At 34.3% G+C, this 24,630-nt stretch overlaps 1 protein-coding gene across 1 annotated transcript in view; it reads right to left on the reverse strand.

The window, feature by feature from the left end:
* Positions 1-233: 233 nt before the first annotated feature.
* Positions 234-24,630, reverse strand: part of LOC129234174 (RING finger protein nhl-1-like) — a 30,678-nt gene continuing 6,281 nt past the window's right edge. Inside the window, 6 exon segments of the mRNA XM_054868085.1 lie at positions 234-2,417; positions 4,521-4,953; positions 12,408-12,689; positions 21,726-21,746; positions 21,748-22,812; positions 22,846-23,199. Of these exon segments, the coding sequence (XP_054724060.1) occupies positions 4,522-4,953; positions 12,408-12,689; positions 21,726-21,746; positions 21,748-22,812; positions 22,846-23,199 (2,154 nt within the window). The 3' untranslated portion in view covers positions 234-2,417; position 4,521.

Below are 24,630 nucleotides of genomic sequence, written 5' to 3' on the forward strand. Positions count from 1 at the left end.
CACACACTCGTGATTGCGAAAAACATAATTTGAATTCAAAAGTTAAAAATTCAAATTAATTTTTTTTTTCAGAATAAAATTAATTCTGCAAAGCACTCACATACACAATAAAGAGACAAGCACACACTCACATGTACACAAGTAACTGAAGTATCATAGTTCTGCATCACGTCCGAAAAGATAGGATGGAGGGGTGGGGGGAAGAAAAAAAGACCAAATCTTGTTTTCTTAAATTCTTTTATTTAAGCAGCCACTTCTAAAAAACATACGAAGTACAATAATTCACTCGTACCAGACGACGTGAAATATTTACATAAAATACCACCATCAGTACATTACATTGAGTTTGTTGACAGCAAAAGGGAAGCAGAAGCTTCAATATGCCACTGTTGACATTCCAAATTCATTGATTTATGTAGTACCCTTGGACAAGAAAGATTTTTTTACTGTAAGAGTTTAGTTTAGGCAGAGCATGGTAGCAAGAAAATTTAAAACTTATATCAAAAGGTAATTCAACCATAGTTTAAAATTTTTTAAACAATATATATGAATACTTTAAGATATGAAGTCGTTTTGTCTCTCGTGCTGATTTTCGAAAAAACAACTCACAGCAACGAAATACGACTATTCACCGGAAAAAGGTCATTTTATTCCGCATGTTACAGCTTTATTAAAACTAATAATTTCAGAAGGTAATAAACAAAAATTTGTTGGTTAAGAAATCACAAACATATGCTTGATTTCCTAAGCAAAAAAATTTCTTCATAACATTTAAAAATTGCTACTTTTTAATAAAATATATTTCTTATCACGTGCATTACAAAATGCAGCTTTTTTTGTGAAATGGTCTAATAATTTATTTGTTCAATGACAATAAATCGCCGTCTGTATTTTAACAATAAAACCAAATACCGAGTTAAGTACATTTTTATTTATAATCTCAAACTCTTTGAATATGAATATATTTATACTTCTAGTTAGAGATTTGTATGAAAATCAAACAAGAGTGATCTTAAGAGAGCACGAATGACGTCATTAGCATTGTCGAATGATTTTTTAAATTACAAATTTTGAGTCTTTATTTGAAAATAAAATGCAACAAAGAAATTAATCACACGAAATAATAACTCAATTACAATTCAGTAAATCCCGATTACCTAAAATCGGCTTATGTACTTGAGAAAAAAATCTACCCTAGTACAAATACATTTAGCTCTAGTTTTGAAAATGATTTTTTAAAAAAATCTTCTAGTTTGAATCTGACATCTTTGAAAATATCACCACATAAGATTAGTGACACAATAAAGAATTAGTTTCATAATGATAAAATTTAGTGGAAACAAAAACAATTTTTATATTATTTTCAATTCAAAATACGAATGCCCTCTCAGCATAACTATTTCCGATACTAAGATTTATTTGTAAAGAAAAAATAGCTAGTATTTAGAGGTTAAGAAAATCTTGATCACAATTCAAGTCTCTTGTATTTTAATCCATATAAGAGCAACATAAAATATTGAAAGCACTAGTGTTAATTTTTAAACGATATTAATAATTAATTAATTCTATTATTAGCTTACTTTTTGTAAACTTTTATTTTCTTTATTTGTTCATAGATTCCAGTTCTTACTAGAAATAATCCAGCGTCATGTTTTCTATATCAATATAATTCAAAGACATGGAGTAATATTTTATTCAGTTTATCTACTTAAATTTAATTCTTTCCTTCTTTTTTAAAAAAAGTGTCAACAATAAAAAATGGTAAAAATTTAAAAGTTTCAACAATTACCATATTTTATTTTCTAAAACTCAAAAATACAAAAAATAAGTTCAAAATAACTATCAATCGCTGATACAAAACAAACGAACTGATACAAAACTTTTAGTATCCTCCATAAACGCTAAATCAGCTAATCGCTCCTAAAGAAAAAGCTAAGGTGTGGAAAGCATAATGAGTCATTTTCACCTGTAGGTAGTTAAACATAGATCTGTATAAGTAAGTATACAGTAAAGTTAACCGATGCCCTACTTGATAATGACTTATGTATCAAATGCTCTAGAATATTTAAGTACACCATAAGTGGTAAATATAAAATGGAATTCTTTCGGGGTCAGGGGGATGAAACAATCTTTACATGAACAACATGTCCATGAGCTAAAATTTGCCGTCCTGGTCAACTCGAGTCCATTCAGTTCAATAATGTCGTGTCCATGACGCTCGCTTGCAATGTCTCATGACGTCATCACAGTGCTGGTTGAGCAACAAACAGCAGAAGAGTACGTCTTGCGTTGTACGTGGTAGACTGAAGCATACACTGAGCGGAAAAGGCAAGAACATTGAAGTTCGACGTGGAACAATGAAGATCTCAGCCTTCGGATCCCCTGTGGTACATAAAAGGAAGACAAGTAGTGGTAATCTGAAAATAAAAAAAGTTTACATGCATTTTTGAGTTAATGTTTTAGATATGGCAATTGTTGCTATTTGTAATGCGGTTGGGTACTACTTTTACTAGTTACCAGAACCAGTGCGTTGTCCAGGAACTGACAAACATTCTTCCACGCAGCACAACTATCGGTGGATGCCGTTATCACTGAGAATTTTGCTATCCAATTCCCTACGAGATCAGGGGCGGATACAGACAACCATTTTAGGAGAGGGGAGGTGTCATGCTGACGAATGACCACCCCTCCCCCTCCTTGAACGAACCTAAGGTATTAAGTAGTACCAAACTGGCCAGGAATAATAATAAGGCATCTAATTGAGCATAAACGTTACAAATTAATTTCATTTGCAATGAAAAAAGTAGTATTTCAAATATTTACTTTCTAAAATAATTATTAAACTGAAAAGACTATACTGAAATCATTTCCATTTTATTCATAGTGTTTGCACACAATGTGGATGGATACAATTGCGACGGTTTAGGGGGGGGGGGTCAGGACCCTCATGACCCTCCCCTTGTATCCGCCACTCTGAGAAAGCCACTACTGTAATAGGGAAGGGGGATCCGGTGTGATGTATCATCCACTGTACGAGATACAGGCACTCGGGCTCTTACGATGCGAATTGCACTAGGAATTACATTTATTCCTGAGCATTCAAGCCCAATTTATTCAAAAGAGCTTTAATGTGCCAGATAACCATATGATATGGACACTGTCGATTTTCTGCGTTTGAAAAATTGATCGACTTGGTTGGATTTGATCTCAAAATCTCGTTGAGGAGGTAATGACTTACTACAAACCACCTTGTCGTCGAATCTCTCAAGTTGGTAGTTTGCAATTTTTTTAGCATTTACTCAGAGAACACCAAATTAGTTGAAAATTGGAATTGAGTTTATGAGGCAATATATTGGTTACAGTTTCACCATACTTTACCAATGTGCTAAACCATCATGTGCGGAAATCTTGATTTTCTTTCTAACTATTCAAAAACATATTTCAGCATGAGGCTTATGATTTTATCAGTTCAAAGAAAAAAAAATGGGAGAACCTCCAAACATTTTCATTCCACCATAAGTCAATAAAAGAGAAGTCTGAAATATGCCTTTTAAAAGACGTTTTAAACCTTGTAAAATTTCTGGCAGAGAACCCCAAACCCCTTGCTCTAAGTTTGCTTGAGATGGCTTTAATTTACGTCTTTAAGACATCAGTTTAAGCTTTTTCTTCCGGGAAGAGCCTTCCTTATTCTTAGAATACGAAAGACAGTCCAAACTTCTTCGATTTTTTTTTTTTTTAATTATTGACTTTATTTTTTAAAAAAATACGGGGGACAACCCTGGAAACTCCTCTCCGTTCCCCAAACATTGACAAAACTAAACTGAATCGGAGTTTTTGAAACTGCCATTCCAAAACATTGACGCGGTATAACATCAGAACCCCCCCCCCCCCACTTAGTCGCTCAAGTTAGCCTAAAACCTAAAAAAAACTTGCCTCCACACTTACAAGCCCCAATCGCCGCCTCTGTTGTCTATTGATTACAAATAATTTCAGTTCTTATTAAAGATCTGTCCATGCAATACTATGTCGCATCTACTCCAATCGATTCTCCCCTCCTGCCTCTAGTGCGCCGTAGTTTGATTTGGCTATCTTCTCTTTTGAAGGTTCCGCAAATACGATTAATATTTTAGCTTCTTCCTTAAATCTGTAATGTACAGATGTGTGAAAATTATTAGAATAGTTGTGATTTTTTTGTTACTAATATTTTAGATGCTACTTTAATATTAAGTAATTAAGTTTAAAGTAAGTTAAGTCATAAGTTTAAAGTAAGATTATGGTAAAAGGACATCCAGCCACTGGCGACTAGAGATAAGTCTGAAGCTAGGGGCCTGGCTTGGGATCGGAGTAGTATATCTTTTATAGGGGGAGGGAGACTAAAGACCAAACTGACAAGGGACCCGTTTTAACTCTCGGCAACCCTCAGCCTACAGCAGATAGCCAAAAATGTCGATGCTGCTGACTAATTTGAAAGCATTTTATTTCAAAAAATTTAGCTTTGAATGGTTCAGCTGGTCACTTACCTCAGAAGACTTGCACTCTGTGATTTTCTCTATCGCATGCGATGATGGAACCACTGCTGGTGACGGCCAGCCCCTCCAGCCCTTTGAACTCCCCATCGCCGCTGCCCCAGGTGCCAAATGCCTTCAGGAAAGTACCGTCGGGCTGGAAGATTTGAATCCGATTGTTGCCTCCATCGCCCACGATGATGTAGCCCTGGTCGTCTACGGCCACGCCTCTAGGGAACTTGAACTGACCAGGGCCACTGCCCTCGCTGCCGAAGGTGGTGAGACTCCGTCCGTTCACGTCGAAGATCTGCACTCGGTGGTTATGGGTGTCGCTGACCACGACGCGGTTCGTGTGCGTCACTGCTACGTAGTGCGGGTGTTCGAGTTGACCGGGACGGCTACCCAGTGCACCAAATTTGCCAACAAAAGTACCGTCCGATTGAAACACCTGAGAAAGGAAAAGAGCATAGTTGATTAACATCATGACTAGACGAAACGAAAGTTCGTGCTCAAAATTCATCAGCACCAAATAAAAACACATACGGAAACACAAAATTAGACTTCGAGCAATTCTAATTTTAGATTAAAAATACAAATAGAGCGAAAGTTATATTCTTCTGCCTTTATATAGGAGTTTAGTAAGACCCCATTTAGAGTATGCTGTGCAGTTTTGGTCGCCTTATCTGAGGAAAGATATTTGTGTATTGGAAAGGGTTCAAAGAAGGGTAACTAGACTAGTAAGGAGACTTTCAGATTTAGATTATGATACCAGACTTAATAGGCTTAATATGTATTGCCTGGAGCAAAGGATCAGAGGGGACATGATTCAGTTGTTTAAATTTATCAAAATGAATGATGTTAATGAATTAAATTTTTGCACCGAAAGCAGTACGAGGGGTCATCGTTTTAAACTATTCAAATCTCAGGCTAACCTGGAAATAAGGAAAAACTACTACTTTAGTAGGGTTGTGGGCACTTAGAACAGCTTACCGGAAAAGGTGGTAATGAGCAAAGGGGTAGATAGCTTTAAGAGGGTCATTGATCTTCATTGAGGACTAATAAATTGACTACGGCCAGCCTAGCTGGACCAAGAGCCTGTTGCTGGTCATCACATTTGTATTTGTATTTATTTGTATAACTCTGAGCAACTACAAAATTTGTTTATATATCATGTGGATGACCGAGTAGCAGCATTGGTTGATGCATGATGAAGGTTAGTTGGCATGCTTTTTGAGGTTTTGAAAGTATTCATAAATCATTCATCGTCAATCTTGTAAGTTTTCAGATTTTCATTTTTTCTAAAATATAAAATATCATTGTTTTTAATTCCCCCAGATTTTAGAATGGAAAAGAAAATACTTTCAAAAATGTACTTCTGTTTTTGAAAAGTACTTCAATGATCTTAATTATTTCCCTTCAAACATCTATCACTTCGTTTTATAAAATAAAGAGGAAGGGGATGGCAAAAAGGGTACTTTTACTTATTTAGTTTTTTTTTTTTTTTAAGTTTATGAGTGATTAAATAAAATTGCTTATTTTTTTGCATTTTATTTTGAATTTAAATTAGGTATTTGTATTTTCAACAATAATAATGTTCATTAGCGCCAAATTGTGTGTATTTATAAAGAAGAAGACGGGGGGGGGGAGCGATAGGTGTCTGTCAACCTCTAGAGGAGAGCGATGGGCTCAAAATGTTAAGAACCACTTTCGAAAGCGAGTGAAGATGGGAAAATGAAGTTTCTAACAATTAGAAAAAAAGATTTTATGGATCATAACAGCATTTAAATTTAATTCTCCATGTAGGAAACTGTGATATATGTATAGTTAAGGAATGGTTTAAGCGAGATTGAAGGGTGTTTACAAGTGGTCTTAAAATAATTGTGAATGTTTACTAAAATATCGTACCCTTTTTCACAACGCGAAGTTTTGACTTCGCCAGGGAAGATCGCATCTTCTCTCAGTCAAGACTCCAATGAAGGCAGACTCCAGTGCATAAGCAGGGGCGGACTGGCCCGCCGGCCCATCGGCCAATGGGCACATGTGCCGCCTGTGCACATTCAAAAGCCCTCTGTGCGCCGTCGTTATTTATTTCTATTTATTTATTTATTTTATTTTTTTGTTTGTTTGTTTTCTTTTCTTTTCTTTTCGCCCTCAGAATTGTGAGAATTAGATTTTTTTTTCGCCTTCAAACTTGAACGCCTTTTTTTTTTTGGCGTCCTTAAGCCGGCGTAATTTCTTTTCTTTTTCTTTTTTTTTTTTCTTTCTTTTTTTTTCTTTTGCGCCCTCAAACCATTGCGCCTTTTTTTTTTTGTGCCCTTGAACCTCAGCGTCGTTTTTTTTTAATGCGCCCTCATTCCTGTCCCACTCCCCCCCCCCTCCTTTACGCCCTCAAACTTGGGCGTTTTTTAAACTTTTTTGCGCCCTTGAACCAATTATTATTATTATTATTGTTATTATTTTCTTTTATTTTACTTTATTTGAGTCCTCGAACGCGTCCGCCTTCTTCTTTTTTTTTGAGCAATCACAATTGCTTATTGTTCTTACTTGACTATTTTGATATCCTATCATTTTACTTTCTCACCGCCACCCTCCGCCCCATCACTGTCGACCGGCTCCTCACGATGCTGCTCCTATAGCGAAAGCCGTCTCCGGGTTGCATCCATGTCCTACACACACGCGCATACATACACAACTACACACACACGCACTCACACACAGACACATGCACCTACGCTTACATACAAAAACACACAACTACCCACACATTCATACCTGCACACAGACTCAAACACATATGCCTACACACACATACACATATCCCCCCCCACACACATTCATACACACAACTATCCACACACTTATGCCTGCACACAGATACAAGCACACATGCCTACACACACATACACATACCCCCTACACACAAACACACATACCCCCCATACACAAACACACACGCCTACATACACACACTCGTGATTGCGAAAAACATAATTTGAATTCAAGATGTCAAAATTCAAATTAATTTTTTTTTGCTCTAAAATCTGTGTGTGTGTGTTTTGCGCCTTCAAACCTGTGCGCCTTTGTGTTTTTTTGCATCCCTTGGGAGTCAAGGTTGGAGCTCTCATGGGAGCTCACCCTGTGCGACTCTGAGAATAAGCGTAGCAAGAGGGAAGAAATTATGCAAGTTGACAGATGTGTGTCTTCTGTCAACATCTTTAATCTGTGTGTATCAATGTTTTCTCAATAATAAATGTCACTAAATATAGCATTTAATTCATTGTGGAAAGTGTTATGTAATGTGCTTTAAACTGAAACGTTTCCAAGAACAAACCTACGCATTTTAATTTTTTTTCCCCTTTGAAGCGTAGGAAGGAAACTATTCCCGTTCTACATAAACTTGGGGATTTTCTGGCACCGAATGCGATTTCCTTTGTCTTAAAGAACAGGTTCTTAGAAAATAACAAAAGTTTGAAAACTAAAATTGTAGTAGTAGTTCAATGGTAAACTAAATATCATAGAAGTTTATAATTGAACTATAAATATTGCTAAGGTTCTAACGGACAAAATATTAGTTATAAAAAATAAATTTATACCTAAAGAAAAAAATAAAGTCAAAATAATTTAATAAATAAATAAAACAAATATCAAATCGAATAAATGAATCAAGAAAAAGAGAAATAAAATGAAATAAATAAATTAGATAGAATACAAACTATTCTTCAGTGTCCGACATAAAACGGTAAAAGTCGAAAAGTTTTTAACAACCTTAAGAAAAAATTCCGATCTTCAGTTGTAAATACATTGAAATCTCGTTGTAAGGGATACCAATGCAACGAAATATCCGTTTCAGTGAAATAAATTTTCATCCCTGTATTTTAATTATCATTATGTTTCTTAAATTCCGTTGCAGCAAATACCCGTTACAACGAATAAAATTTGTGACCCCTTGAAGTTCGTTGCAAAGGCGCCCATATAGGGGGCAAGGGGGGGGCTCAAGCAACCCCCCCCCCTAGAAAGGAGAACTTCCTTGCTTTTAGTGCTTTTTTTCTTTGTAACAATGTACAAAAATTTCTTTTCCAGCCATTAATGAATAAGTTATTAAAAATGTCAAATTTTAATATATCTAATCTGTGCTGAAATCGGTTTCAATGTGAAAAATATTCTGCTAAACCATGGGGGAAATTTTTGAGCACCCCTTAAAATTTTGCATATGGGCGCCTTTGGTTCGTTGTAACGGAATTTCACTGCATTCTTCATTTCTCATGAATTTAGTTAAAGATGTTCATAGCCAGGGTCGACGAGAGGCCTTATCAACTTAGTCGAAAACCAGGGCCCCGGCTCGGAATCAAAGTGGTTTAAGTTATATAAGTTTTTTGGGATTAAGGTGGCCGGCGTCCAAACTGACAAAGGGACTATCGGTGGCATTGATGATAGCTTCTATTTGTTAAAAAAATTAAAAGAATTCCTTTACACATAATTTAGCTATTTCGTTGTACCGAAGTAGTTGATCAAATTAAGAAGATTAATATAACGTAGCTCAATTGTTTATTAAATTGAAACAAGTTATTTCTAATCTACCCGAGCACATAATATCAAACATCGTATTTTTTCGTAAGTTTTATTTCAAACACGGGTTTTCTCAGGATTTTTCATTTCTTGCTTGTGGTTTGGTTTCATTATCCTACTTACTAGCAGTACCCGCACAGCGATGCCCGTGCTAAAAATTTTAATGGAAGTCCGTTGAATAAAAAGAATTGACGCCCCCTCCGCCTTTGATGTGAAATGATCGTTTATCTTTGTATAAAATGAGTACACACCTTTTCAACAAAAAAAAAAAGTTTCTTTGGAGTTTAAAACTTTTCGACAAATCATCAAATTTGATTTACAGTTGCTTTAAAACTCTATTTAGCGAGTGAAGCGGTTTTTACTGCAATTTAAAATATTTCGTCAAATAAACAAAAAAGACATCAAATAATATCTTTCAAATGTAAAAATAATTCTGTGCTCTATTGTTTATCGCCAAACTTGCCCAGCAACTACGCTATCATAATCCATCCGTCTAACGAAAAAAAAAAAAAAAAAACATCCCGTGGAACATTCAAAAATCATTGTCAGAAAAAAATGTCGTATATTTCACTCGGATAAAAACAAATCAAAAGTTTCTTTTCTTTCAAAACAAATCGCCAAAACAATGAATTACATTAACGGTTGCCTTAAAACAATAATCCTAGACTGAACTGCTCAGCGCCTAACGTGCCAAGCGACCACGCTACCGAAACCCAGCCCTTTTGCGAGTGAAGCGGATGTTTTTTCTTTGGCAAAAATAAATATTTCGCCAAACAAACAAAAAGGTATAAAATCACATTAACAGTAGCTTTCAAATCTTTATATATTAGGAGCTGCGTTGCCCGGCTTTGCCCGGTCTACCTTGAGAACAAAAATTGTGTCAAGTGACATATATTCAACAATTAATTAAAAGAATAACTTAATAACTTAAAAAATAACTTAATAACATAAAAAATAACTTAAATAAAATAAAAAAAACACCATGCAAAATTGCTCTTCCAAACAATGACGACAGATATTAAAATACTTTTAAGAAATTAAAATGCGAAAGATGGATTTTAAAAGCGCAACCATGGAAACATGAAATAAAATAAGTTTAAAAAATCAGATGCAAAATAAGAAAATATACAATAGATTCAAAAAGCGTAACCATGGAAACGCGAAAATAAAATGATTGACATCCTGAATCAAAATGACATATTTCGAAAATGATTTAAAAACGCTTGTAACTTTTTCTCCTTTGAAGATAGAAACTAATTGTTTCGACAATAGGTCGAGAGAGATCTGGATTTAAAAATGTCGCTTTTTCCAATGCTGTCAAAAAGAAATCTGTGGGACGATTCCTTCACTTTTTATTGTGGATTTAATGAAGAAAGTAGTGCCTAAATTTCAGCTAAGCCTAAAAAAGTTCGAGCTAAAAACGCAAATTACTCCCGCCGTAATGAGGTTAGAGCATTGAAATAAATTGTTTAGAACGCGGAAAATTCTACCCTTTTCAACGATATATAATATTAATATGTGCAAGTAATTTTTCACCCCTTTAATAGCCAATAATAGGCAATTTACGTGAAATTTGAGCCCAAAATTTGAATAAAAAAAGAACTATTTATCGGATTTTTTTCGAATTATAGCCTATGTTACTCAGTAAGAAAGCACCTTTCATATAGTGAAAGAATTTTTCAAATAGGTGCAATGGTTCCGGAGATTACCTCGAACATATAAACACACAAAAATCCGCCCCCTCTCTTTATAATATTAGTAAAGATTTTCTATAATAGTAAAGCAACTTTTCGTATCACTCACCCGTTGACAACAGAGACATAATTTTCAAGTATTACAATGAACGCAGAAACATGTGATGTACGCAAAAATACGTGAAAACGAGATCTGATGTTTTTTTTTTGAAGCATTCCTGGAAAATAACGGGCAGCTGATGTGCATAATTTAGTAATTTCTGCCAATGACATATCTGGCTGAAAAACCAGGAAAGTTTACCGCTAAAAATTAGTAGCTTTCCTGATATTAACCTAGAATCTTTCTAAAAAACTCACAAAACTTTTCCAAAGTTGTTCCAGTTTTGTTTCTGAGACTGATTCGGAACCTTCAGGGAAAACATGCATAAGTATATAGTAATAGCTTGACACATTCCTGATTCACCAGGAAATCTCCGAAAGCAAATACGGTCGAAGCTAGGTGGGGATTGTAAATAATCCTTTCAAAGCTACACTATCCGAAGACTGAATTTTGCCCTTGATTGGGGCTCAGTTTGCTTTGTCCAGAGAGATCGTGTTAAAGGTAAGGAGTAACACCTAATGAAGAAGTGTAATATATTTTTACACTGGTAGCTAAAATATTTTCCCCCACAGTATAAAATCGGCATTCATACAATTTGTTGCGATTCAGGAAACATTTTCGCAAAAAAAAAAAAAAAACTTGTTTCTCACAGGAAACTGGTGTAAACTTTTGAAACCCAGACATTATAAGAAAGTAATCAGTGGCATTTCGGAATTGTTTTACAGTATGTGATAAACTGTACTGGATAGTTTTCAAATGCAATATTAATCGTGTTTCGCTATATTTTACTTCATTTTTTTTTTTTTTTCGGAAATGTAAAATTTCATTGATTTGTCCACGCACAGGAGACACACTCATGCTTAAAACAACGCTTTGAAATAATTAAAAATATAAATGGAGAGAAAAAGAATGACAAACAAACAGCCCAAAATAGTTTGTTTCGAGTTTCAAAGTCATGTAGAACTGGAGTTATAACTGTTAATATGAATAAATATTCATCATGTAAGTTATAATTCCTCATGTTCATTAACAGTAATTTCATTTTCGCAGACGATCTTGGAAAGGCCTTATTTTATGAGTTTTATGCTACTGAATAATTTTAATTTCACTCTGTTACCATTTTGCCTGTGTGTTTTTCATCTACTGCTTCTGCCTAGTGCTTTTCATTTCTGTTCAGAGCCTTTGAGTTAAAAGTATTAAATTGTCGCTACTCATTATCATTCACACACAGTGCCAGCTATAGCAATGCCCTGAAGACACATGTCCGATGGATAAAGATTTAAACTATTCCATTTGTTAAAATAGGGGTGATGATAGTATAGCTCTGATAACAAGAAGCTTGACTTTAGACGAATCCAGTTATGTTTGGATGCACCAATACAAGAGGAGAAATTCTTACACTGGCAAAACATCAATATCTGTTATTGGCGAAGCAAACCGACTTTCTTCACCCCTATTTTAACAATCGGAATCGTTTAACCCTTCACCCATCGGAAAAGGGATGGATTTCATTGTATTGTAGAAAAAGTGAACAGGACTGACCTGTATTCGGTGATTTTCTTTATCACAGACATAGATGAATCCCAAGCTGTCGATAGCTATGCCCCACGGGTAGTTGAAGCGACCATCTGTCCGCCCTTCGCATCCGAAGGCCCGTAGAAAGCGGCCCGTCGGATCGAATAGCTGGACGCGGTAGTTGTAGCGATCCGAGACGATGAATTGGCCGATCCGGTTCACGCACACTCCCGCCAAGCAATCGAAGTCCCCGTCGCCACTGCCATAAGTCCCAAACTCGAATAAGAATTTGCCGATAGAGTCGAACACCTGTGCAGAGAGACAGACTGTCAAGACCGTGGTGGATCCGGTTGCTGTTGCCATACACACAAATAAATCATTCTTTGAAATCCGAATTTTGTCTATTTATTTAAAAAAAATATTTCAGTTTTAAAGTTAAACAAACTAAGAAAATTTATCATAAGAGGGTGAAAAAAAGAAAAGGAAATGATTCAACTTCCGAGCATTCATAACAAAACGTAGTTTATAAGCACTGTTTCATCTCTCTCTTTAACTTTTTTAACATCTACATAACGCCAATTTTTCTTTAAATAAAAATTTTCGTCTTTGAGATGCTAAAATCACTAAGCCTAGTTACATTTTTAAAGCAATGTAAAAAGTTCCCCTTATAAATATTTCTTTGAGTATTCTTTTAATTGATTTTACTGATTTTTTCTAAGGTTTATCTATATCTTTTCTTTTAAACTTTCTTTGAAACAGACATAACGAGGAGTTTTTAAGTACATATTAGAATACTATTTAAAACGTTCAAAACATAGCTCTAAGCAGCACAGAAGGAATTCGTTTTTTTTTTGTTTTTTTTAAAATTTTTTGTTTAAGTTTTATTTTTGTATAGGGTAACTGGGAGCCGCGTATGTCAAGGGGAATAACTTTTTTTTAAAACAAGATCAGGGATTAAACAAGATCAAGATTAAAAGGTCATTCGTTGCAGATTTTATTCTGTTATAAATTCAAAACTCCAAATACATGTGCATTGTAATAAGTAGAGCTCAATTTGAAACATTTACGAACTACAAAAAGATATGACTTTCTCTCTGCTCACTATTCCATGCTGTTAGTATTTCATGGAAATGAAAAATTTCCAGCCATACTTTTCAAAACATGTTTGCTAATGACTTGTTTACTAGTTGATATGTTTTTGTAACGTTCGTAAAGTTGTAAAGCAAGAATATATTTTTTGTGTTCGCTGATGGCTTGTCTCTCCCCTTTTAGTTAAAGTTCTACATAAACAGTAATAGTCAGCATGAAGACTTAGGCATTTTTTCAACGTTGAAACAATACTTGCCAAAAACTTTCCTTTGTTCAATGCATGTTTCATTAAGAAGTGAAAAACAGTGTTGAGTTCAGAGTTACATATAGCTAACATGTTTAGAATCCAACAACATAACTTGATTTTTAAATTAATAAATCTTTGGATGAAACTTAAAAATTGTGCATATGCGTTTACGTTTTGTTTTACAAAAGCAACATAACAATTTAATCCAGATCTAATTAATTTAAAGAAAGACAATGGTTTTGCGTTCACCAACCGTATAAAGTTAGAAATTTTCAGTGATAAAAGTTTCTGTAGTAAAGAAACAAGCTATTAATACTCTAAAGAAATAACAAATTTGAGGCGAAGTTTAAAGAAGCTTTTTAAAAATCGTGTATAGTTCTATTATTAGACAATCAAATAAACACTGGTATCATTGGAACTATACTTTGATTTCACGTTTAGATAACCAAAATAAATTTCATTTTTTTTTTCCTCACTTGTTCACTTGTTTTAATGTTTTGGGAGTAAAATGTAGAAAGATTTTTCTTCTGTCGAAAACATCTTATTTTTGAGTTAAAGAATGATTGAATGAAGACCGCCCTGCTCTCAATATACGTCCACACGTTAAAAAAAATTCCGATAATGTTGCGTGCATTTATTACTAAATTTTTGATTCTCACTAAATTGGATTTATATTAGACAAATGTTAATTAACATTATACAAAAGGAAAGTTAAAAACTAAAAGTCATATTATTATTAAAAATTATAAATTAAACTTAAAATAGAGATGAATGTGTATGTGTTCAAGATTTTTTTAAACGGAAAATATAATGAAAGCAGAATCTCTTAATTCGAAATACACACAAACACTGAATCACAATGAACATGACGATAGTAAAGTGACAGCTATTAATAAGCTCCAGCAAGATATAAAAGTGCATCTGCGAAGCTAAGAAAAAGCTCAAAAAGTGAGATAGCTAAATTGCGACACATTCGTTACAGCAGTTGTCCACCACGGTTTGTATTTTCTGTTCTCTTGCACACATACACAAAACAAAAAGCATATCAAAAAGCAAGCATTAAAGATCCGTTAGAGTCAAAAAGAAAAATGCAAACAGAGAAAAGAAAGACAAAAAATAGCCATTCTTACCACAGAAAGAAGCATGTGTTAAATATTTTCAGCTAGAAAACAATTTGCATGAGTCGCCCAAAGCATGGGGGCCACTATGGTAAACAGCTTTTTACTTTCTTCTATATCTAATATATAGAAGAAAGTATTGGATTCGTGCAAATTTTCGAATTTCGAATTTTGACGGATTCGAACGTTTTGAGGTGTGCTGAGTCCATTTCGACTATTTTTGGAAAATGTCTGTCTGTCTGTGTGTGTGTATGTATGTGTGTGTGTATGTATGTGTGTATGTGTGTGTGTCACGTCTGTGTGTGACCAGTTTTTTGTGGCCGCTCTACAGCAAAAACTACCGCATGAAATTGACCGAAATTTGGTACACATATGTGCCCCTATGTGAACTTGTGCCCATTAGTTTTTGGCGCGAATTCCTCCAAGGGGGGTGGAGCAATGGGACGTTTTTTGAGTTACGCGTGCTTGCTATTCCTCAGGAAGTAACTGGCGGAATCAAACAAAATTTGGTCCATATGTTGCCCCTAACAGGAGCAGGTGCTGATTCAATTTTGGTGTCAATAGCTCAAACGGGGGTTGAGTTGTAGAGCGTTTTTTATCGTCAATTGTGACTGCTGTATCTCAAGAAATAACGAACGGAATCAAACAAAATTTTTTTGACAAGTAGCCCTTAGTGGATATAAGAGCTGATTTTATTTTGGTGTCAACAGCTAAAAGGGGGGTAGCGCAATCGCTCGTTCTTTTTTTCCACTGTGAGTGCCCTATCTCAAGAAGTAATGCTACGTTCTGGTTGAAATTTGGAATATATGTGAATCCATACGTAAACAGGCTTTGGTTCAATTTTGACTCCAATCGCTCCAAGAGGTGTTGATTTTTTTTTTTTTTTTTTGAATAAAAATAGTTTTATTAATGCAACAATAAGAAAGATAAATCGTAATAGATTGTCGTCTGCGTATTTCTCGTGATTTTAATTGTATGGAAATGATCGGAAATATTATCTCAATGATTTAAAATTTTTAACTGTTTCCATCTTATGTTTGTTAATAAATAAAATATTTGTAAATAATTGAAGTAAGGCTTTTAAAGTAACTTTCAATTTTTGCTCTTTGTTTTGTTATTACAAAAATTCAGACATTGGGATGGTCGTCAAGTTTCCCAGCTAAAAAACGACTTCAAAAAAACTGCAGATGAAAAGAAATTTTCGCGTATATTTGAAAAATACTGCAGTTGTTTTGGTGAATGCAAAATGCTTTTATTTAATCTTATTTTGCAATTGCAGTTATTTTGCAGATTTTTGCTATCGAAGCAAACTGGACCAACTATTTGGTGACTTTTTTAAAGTTTCAAACGCAACTTCATAAAAACTACACTTTTTTTTAAAGTAAAAAAAAAAGTTATCTTTTTCTCAACTATATGCTATATTGCTTCGGTGTTTTTAATTTTTTTCCTTTTTGTAACATTATTTCATTTTTTAACTAAAAAATAAGTTGTAATTTTAACTATTTATTCCTTTGAGTTACGTGTTACAAAGCAACCACCTTTCGAAATTCCAAAAATTGTATGTATGCAAGTAATGTATGTATGCCATTTATATGAATACTGAACCTCCGCCCCAACCAAAACTATAGCAAACAACCAAAACTATGACAGATAGGCATACTGACGCCTAAACAATATTTTAATGAATTTACATATTGATTAAACTAATTAATAATTTGGTATTATTGATCAAATTCAACTAACATAATTTTGAATTATTTAAGAACAAGCTTAAAGTCTTAAAATAAAAAAAATAAAAAAAAAAAACACCTCCATTTTATTTTTATTTCCCCGTAAAACTTTTCAGAAAGGTTTTTTTTTTTTAACTTTTTGAATAACAATTAAAACAATCGTACTTTTTACAAAGTTGATTTTTAAGTGAAAATATTCTAAAAGCTAGTCCCTACCTTTCGAACTTAGAAGAACGTTGTCTATTTTTTTGCTATAGTTAAAAGGTTTTGTGTATGTTTTGTAAATCTAATATGGGTGTCAAGAATGTTCTCCTTTTCCCATGAGAGAAGCTTGCAAGGATTGCTATAGCTCTTCTGTTGCTACTTCCTTAGTCCATTTTTTGAAACTCGCGTGCTCTGCATTCCTATCTATTGTCCCTCATGTCAAACGTTAAAATCCGTCACGTGCAGAACTTACGTACCCGCCCCGCCATTCTACAGGCATAGGCTATACTAACACAGGTCTCTTATCGCTTCTCAGAAATTCCAGCAATCAACTTTTCCGGATGTTTTTATCGTTTTACTGAAAAGATTTCAATTGTGAAGAAAAATTAGATCTTGTTTAAGCAGCTAGCTGGAGTTTCACAATAGAACACTGCTGTTTAATCCGGCTCGACTTAGCATTGAAATGATGTGTTATGTGTTCGTCGTTTTAAATAATTAACGTGATATCTGGAATGTCGTGAAATCCTGGTGTTGCAAAACGAGGTCTGACTGTATAACTCCTTAAAAAAGTACTATTAAGTAAATTTCATGCAAAAAAAAAAAGAAAGATAACATTGAAACTTTTAATCTTTATGTTTTTTTTATCTATTTTTATTGTATTTATTTGTTCACATATTTTTATTATTTATTTATTTATTTATATATTCTTATTATTTATTTATACATTCTTATTATTTATTTATAAATTTTTGAGGAATCATGATTGATTTCACTTATAAATTAATTTTTGCCGTAGCGTGACCTTAGCTTTTTTATGCAAGTTATGATTCATAGATAGCGGTCGATTGCTTTATATGACGAGTGGACCTTATGTGAGTTGTTGTGACGTTTGAGATATTTGATCTCTTTTATGTTCCTTGAGCACACACGCCGCACCTAATGAAATTCATCAAAGCTAAATTATTGAGGATAAAATAAATGTGCATGTCTGGCTGAAAACATAAATATATTACTTTTGGCATTGACACTTGTAAAGTTATGCCATATTTATTAGCTCTTGAATAATGTAGGTGAAAATATGGTTTTAAAAAAAAACAATTTCAAGAAGGATTCGGATTTAAACAATGTCAAATTAGTCTCTTATAAAAAAAAAAAAGGAATTTAAAATTAAATAAGAACACATATCGCTTGAAACAATGTCCCGGAACCTAAGTACAAACGCACCGGAACACCGCGATCGGGACCGAACTACTAGCGGCGCCGCGGGGTTCCCCAGCAAAGAACTACGAAGGAAGGTAACCACTTTAGCCCTGAAAGCGCGCTGTTTTTTGCTCCGCTTCGAAATCAATTTATTAGTGCAATTTTAAGTTTCATCGTTCAAAATCCCATGCAAAAGGACTGAAATATGACTCCGGTTTACAAAAAGGTAAGACACTTGAAAATTCACCTGCTATTATTTGTGTAATTAACTCTTATTTAATTAGTGCATAGCAGCTTAGGGTTAGCTTGAAAATTTAATACCTTATTGGAAGTTTTTAATTTTTGTAATTTTTATTTTTTCACCGATTGACTTAAAACTTTGAGCGAATATTCATGTTATCAATATCTAGCCATGAAAAAAATTGTGTTATGATATCTCAATATTAACCAGTCTAATTAACTTAATTACTTCGCACCACGTGGTCGGCGATTTGGACAAATTTCATGATTTTTTAATCTTTACAAACAGTTCTATTTGTTATTGTGTCTCGAACTTTCATAATCATAGCAATGTATTTTCGTGCAAAATTAGGCTGGAAAATTTCAATTTTGATATCCTCCAAATTAATAAAATCTTAATTTGTATTTCGGAGGAAGCGTTCCGGTTTTAATTAGATGTTTTATAAAACGCACTAGGCACATCTATCTGTAGTCAATTTAGGCATTTCTATTCAAGAATTGTCTAAGCTTTAATTTTGAAGTGGTTTTGGATTTCTATCGCATTAATTCTATTTGTTATTAATTGTTCACTAATATTTTTAATTTGGTGGGTAAAGTTTTTTCAGTCTTTTTTTAAAACTCAAGAAAAATTGCAGTTCTCATTTTATGAAATTTTGGTGGTATTTGGAACCAGAGAACAGCAGAAAATGAACTGCAGTTAATCTGCAGATATATATTTTTAAATTCTGGTGTTATTTGGAACTGAAAAACTGCAGTTCAGAAAATTTCAGTTAGATTGCAAAAAAACTGCTGTTTTTTTATTTTAAAATTCTGGTGGTATTTGGAACCGAAAAACTGCAGTTCAAAAAGTTCAGTCTTTTTGAACCTCCGTATTGCAGTTGAACTGAAGATTAATGCTTTGTTGAACTGCAGTTGCTCGGTTCCAAATACCACCAGTTTTTTTGCAGTTTAACTGCAGTCGATTTTTGGCTGGGTTTTGCATGTGTAATTTTGTTTTTGTTAGGAATATTGCTTCCTCGTCAAGCATGAGGAGGGATCAGAAAAAGGAAAAATATAGAAGAAAGTTTCGTGATGGCCACAACATACTAGTTTATTTTTGTCAGGTACCATTTTTGACAAGAACAATTCAATTAAGAAAAATATTTTTTTAGAAGTCTAGGATAGACCGGGTCACGTTTACGCCGATTTTTTTTCAATGAATTTACTAAATTTTATGTTTTAACGTAGGACATTTTAGACATTGCGGTTTTATAAAGCAGTTAACGGAGTCAAAATTGGTACATTCACTTGTTGCTCGGTTTGTGTTTTTGACAGTTAAAAAAATATTTTTGAGTCTCAAGTCGGCTGCGTAAACTGGCCCCAGACACCGGGCACGTTTACGCATACTTATTTTCACATCTAACGTGGTTCTGTTACTGTTTTGAACATAATGTCTTACAATCGTTAAAATAACGCAAATTTATTACAGACTGAATAGTGTATAAAGTAAAAACCAAACGGACATGAAGACAGCACTACATGATTGTAAGCTATAAGATGCGAATTTACAACTCAAATAAACATTTAATGGTGATTTTAACAAAACTAAATAGTCTGAAAATACTAAAAAGTTTTGAGACAGTTCGGAGCAAAAAAAGCGTCAGGGCATGTTTAGAGGTAAGACACAGTAAGAACGTACGTAAAAGTGCTCAGACGTCAACGCGTAATCTTGTACCGCCACCAAGTTTGGATATATTTTTAACGTGGAAAAAAAAATGTAATAACAATTCAGTTTATACAAATACAATTCTCAAAAATGGATAAAATTCTGCTAATTTTTATATGTTTATTCTTTCTTAAATAAGTATTATTTATTCAAAATAAGCTTCAAAACATTTAACTCAAAATTGACATCTGTTTTCTATCAAGACTTGATAGAAAACAGATTATTCTTTCTGCATGCTAGACCGAAGCTTGACTGATGCTCAAAAACTTGTGAGGATATTTGCAAAGGAGTAGTATCAATATCTTATGACTGTTGGCTCTCCAGTTATAATGCGTTTTGAAAAAAGGGCACTGCGTAAACGTGCCCCATGCGTAAACGCGCCCCGGTCCACCTTATCTGAACAAGAATTTTTATTCCACTACTCCTTCAGCAGTTAAGAATTTTTAAATCTAACAATCGAATAGAATAATTGACTATGTAGAAAAATATATTACACTTGTAAATTAAAACTATTAATTAGATTTTCTACATTCCTTTCTTGTTTCCTCAGCTGCATACTACTATAAAGTTTCCCATCACGTATAAAAACTACTCAAAAAACTTTTATTTCGGTTAAATTCCAGCATTAAAAATGAAAAAAAAGCAGGAATTTTGTTGGTCAGTTGATCGGAATAATTGAATTCTTGTCATTATTTATAATATGCTTCACATTCTTAAAAGAAAAAACAATGTGGTGGCTTTAAAATGTAAGGAATTTTCCTGAAACTCTGCCAAAAGGTGGATAAATAATAGCCTGAGAAGATTTATTAAAGCTAGTCTTGGACCTGTACACAAGTTGATATGTCTATAACTAAGCTTACGAAAAAAGAAAAGTGAAAAAAGGAATAAAACGTAGCTCGAAAGGTTTCCTGTGAAGGAGAAAAGGGGCAAGCAATTATTCATGCTACTGAAACTATTAGCCAAAAAAGTACTCATTTAAAATTAGAGGGGGGAAATCAAATCTGTACCTCAGAGCCTTAAGGACGTAAGTCCAAAAATTGCGGTTTTCCGTTTATTAGTGCATTGTATGTAGAAGCCCATTCCGCATCGAGCCATGTGAACGTAATTCTTAAATAAAAAAAAAAAAAAACCCTTTCGATTTTTTACTGAGGTTAAAAGAGCGCGCATCTCATCCTTTGCATGCGCCAGAAAAAAGTTTCCCCCCTCTCCTGTAAAATTATCATAATGTGACTTACGTCCATCTGGCTCTGAGGCACAGAAATGTTGAGATGATAACCTAAATCTTAGTTGGAAAATTTGATAAATAAAGGGGAGAAGTATCGATTTCAACAAAAAAGAGATGCATTCTTTCTAAAGCATAAGTTGAAAAAAATTATAGCTTAAGTTGAAAAGGCATTTATATACACAATTAAAAAACTGACGTATTAAAATTTGAATTGTTTCTTTTATAATTTTATTTATATTAGTCCCTAGTTGAAATATCAACGTATTTAGCATAATTTTTTAAAGTTTGGGGGAAAAAAATAGTTTTTTTGAGCATGATATATCTTTATATAAAAAAATAATTTATGTAATTAATATTCATATAAACATAAACAATCAAAGTTGAAGAGAAAAAGCTTTTCGTATTAAAAAACGAGCAGGAAAAGTGCTAGAAAAATTTTGTTTCTTCACTGTTTTCCTCAAAAAATGTGTGTCTATGACACTTAGCAAATTGTTTTCTCCAGAATTAGTAATGAAAATGACTTGAATCACAAAAGCAGTAAATTAACAAATCAGTAAAAGATCGTCATAACTAAAACACACCCTTACCTGAACTCTGTGATTGCTACCTGTCAGCTACAACGATGGAGTTATCAGGACCTACAGCAACACCTCGTGGCCAAGTGAAATTTCCTGGTTCAGTGCCTCTGGATCCTATTTTAAGCAGCATTTTCCGCTTTTGCATATACGTATTCCGTGGATTTGAAAAGCCATAAGTACTGGAAATAATAGGATCACGACCAGAAGGAACATCATCATCAGAAGATTCGCTGTCACTCCTCTGGTACAAAGAGTGGGAACTTCGGCTGCGTGGAACAACGCGACCTGCCGCATTGCTGCCATACTTGTTTTTTAAATATTTCGCCCAGCACGTATTGCTGTTCGAAGAGGTCGTGTTATCTAGTCCTGACCTGGTAGTTCTGGAATTGTCCTCTGAACTCCAATCAGAACGGGATCGATAGGTCGGGGTGGGTGGCGTAGAATCATCGTCCTCATCGTCATCGCCAACGTTTGCTTCGTACCCTAGCCCCAATTCGTGAGAGCTTTTGCTTCTAGAAAGGAATGGACGGCGTCGAAATCTGTTAGTTCCTGAATCATTACCACTACCTTCGGATGACATTCTGTCCTCTGTTGTGTTGTTGGGTGAGACAAGTGGAGTAGTATTCCTGCTGAGACTATGGTAATGGGTTGAAGAGCTGGCGGAACTGCTGTCCGTCGTATCAGTGTCGTCTGATCGCTTGCGACTTCGGTGACTTCCCTGGTCATGTGGTTCATATGATAAAGGAGAGCTCCGTCTGTTGTGCGAAGAAATGTCTGAAACTGTTTTCGAGTTGAAGTTGCTTCGTTCATCATCTTCATCATCATCATCTTCGGATGTTTTAGACGTTTCTCTCATTTCTTCATCAGAATCGGGAAAGTTCCGACTTACTTCGGTTCTGACGTTTCCCGCCTCACTAGAATTAGGAATAGATGACCTTCTTGAACTCGAGTCAACGGTTTTTGACCCATGGTCATGCACCTGATTTGTCGTTTCGCTTCCCTCGCTTTCACTGCCGCTGCTTGATTCTTCCTCCTCTTCGTCATCCTCACCCTCTTCCTCATCGTCTTCTTCCTCCTCCTCCTCATCTTCACTTTCCTCATCCTTCTTTTCATCCGAAACACTTGGAACAGTGTGTATACCACTCGCTACTGCAGGTTCTGTTTCTTCTTCATCTTCTTCCTCCGACTCCGACTCTTCCTCAGATTCTGTTTCGTGCATCTCAAGGAGTCGAGGCTCTGGGTCTGGTAATCGCCTTTGTCGATTAAAGAAGGATGACTGCGCTGTTTTTGGAGGTTCACTGGCTGTTTCGAAAGGTTCATCATCGTCTTCTTCTTCAGAAGCTTCAGATTCAACTTCCTGACGCACTGGTGTTGCAGCTCGAGGAGGCATTTTCTTATCCAAGGGTCTTCGTGACGCGTCTCCTGCGTCTACTGACGCAGCCTTGACCAACGGCGAACGAGCGAATCTGCAAAAATAGAATGTCTTCAGTAACTTAACTGAATATGTTGACATTATCAAGTAGTACAGGGTGATCAAAAGTTAAGTAGACTTTTTAAAACCTTATAATTATGAAACTATTTACAATAAAACGATGCGGTTGCGGTTTACACAGGGATGCTCAGAAACAGGGAAGATTTTTTTATATATAAAAAAATGTTTTTTTTATATTTTTTTTTTAGATCAGTTACGTTTTTGACCAAAAGGCGGCACTGAAGTAATATTTATGGAACATCATTATAATACACACCTTCTTTTTATCAGTAGAAATGTTTCAATATGATAGATATTTAACGTGTTTTATATCATTGAGAATTAAAGCAGTCAGATGAAGAAAAGCACAGCTTGCACAGCGTTAAAAGCATCTCCAAGGGTATAACTACCACGTGATGGAGTAGTTTCTTTTACCTCAGTCAAAGAAGTAGACCGATCTCTATTACACACAAGACTTTAAATAGCTCCATAACCAGAAGTCATAAAATGCAAGATCTAGAGACCTTGAGGGAGGGAGGATATTCTACATTTTTGTAAAAGTTTTACTGATAAAGCTTTATGACGAAAATATGGCGTGTTTAAACACAGAAGTTAAAGATAAAATTTTATCAAAATTCGTTTCAAATTCAGTTTTTTTTGAATCTTTGAAAATCTTTTGTGCAAAAGTGCTTCTTGCAGCAACATAAAAACAAAATAATGAGAGTCTACATAACATGTAATCAACTTGTTTGCTTTCAAGCATAGTAAAATAGTTTTCTATATCAAAAACTTTGTTTGAATGTGTTCGTATTTCAAGGGTTTTTTTTTATTTTGTTTTGTTTTGCTTCAAGTACAGAGTGATCCAAAAGTCAGTAGACCTACCACACCACAGCACCAGATTTTAGTCAAAAATGTAAATAATATAGCATTTTGTTTTTGTTTTTTTTTCATTTTCAACAGAGATCCCGCGTTTTTCTGAGCATTCGTGGAAAACGACATCGTTTTATTGCAAGCAGTTCAATAACTATAAGGTTTTGAAAAGTCTACTGACTTTTAGATCACCCTGTATAAAAATTTGCTAAATCTTCATTTCAAATATTTGATAAGATTTGCCTCAAAGTAAGGCAGAAACAGTTTCTTCACAGAAATGTGATTATATTTGTTCTAACTACAATATTTTTGGAGTAATAGAGAAAATGAAATCGATGTTTCAATTCAATTTAATATGCAGAATAGTTTTAATTAATTGTTGTTCATTTTAGGTTTTCACAGAATATTCCTCTTTTTACGGAAATATTTAACTATGTCCCAGAATTTGGCTCAAATTTATCGCTTCCTTTGAAAAAAGAAAATTAATAACAGAAAATGTTGGGCAATATAATCATCCAAAAGTTATAGCAGTTAACTATTTGTTAGCTATGTGATGAGTTCGAACTAAAAAAA

Source organism: Uloborus diversus, chromosome 1, assembly GCF_026930045.1.
Source record: "Uloborus diversus isolate 005 chromosome 1, Udiv.v.3.1, whole genome shotgun sequence".
NCBI lineage: Eukaryota > Metazoa > Arthropoda > Arachnida > Araneae > Uloboridae > Uloborus > Uloborus diversus.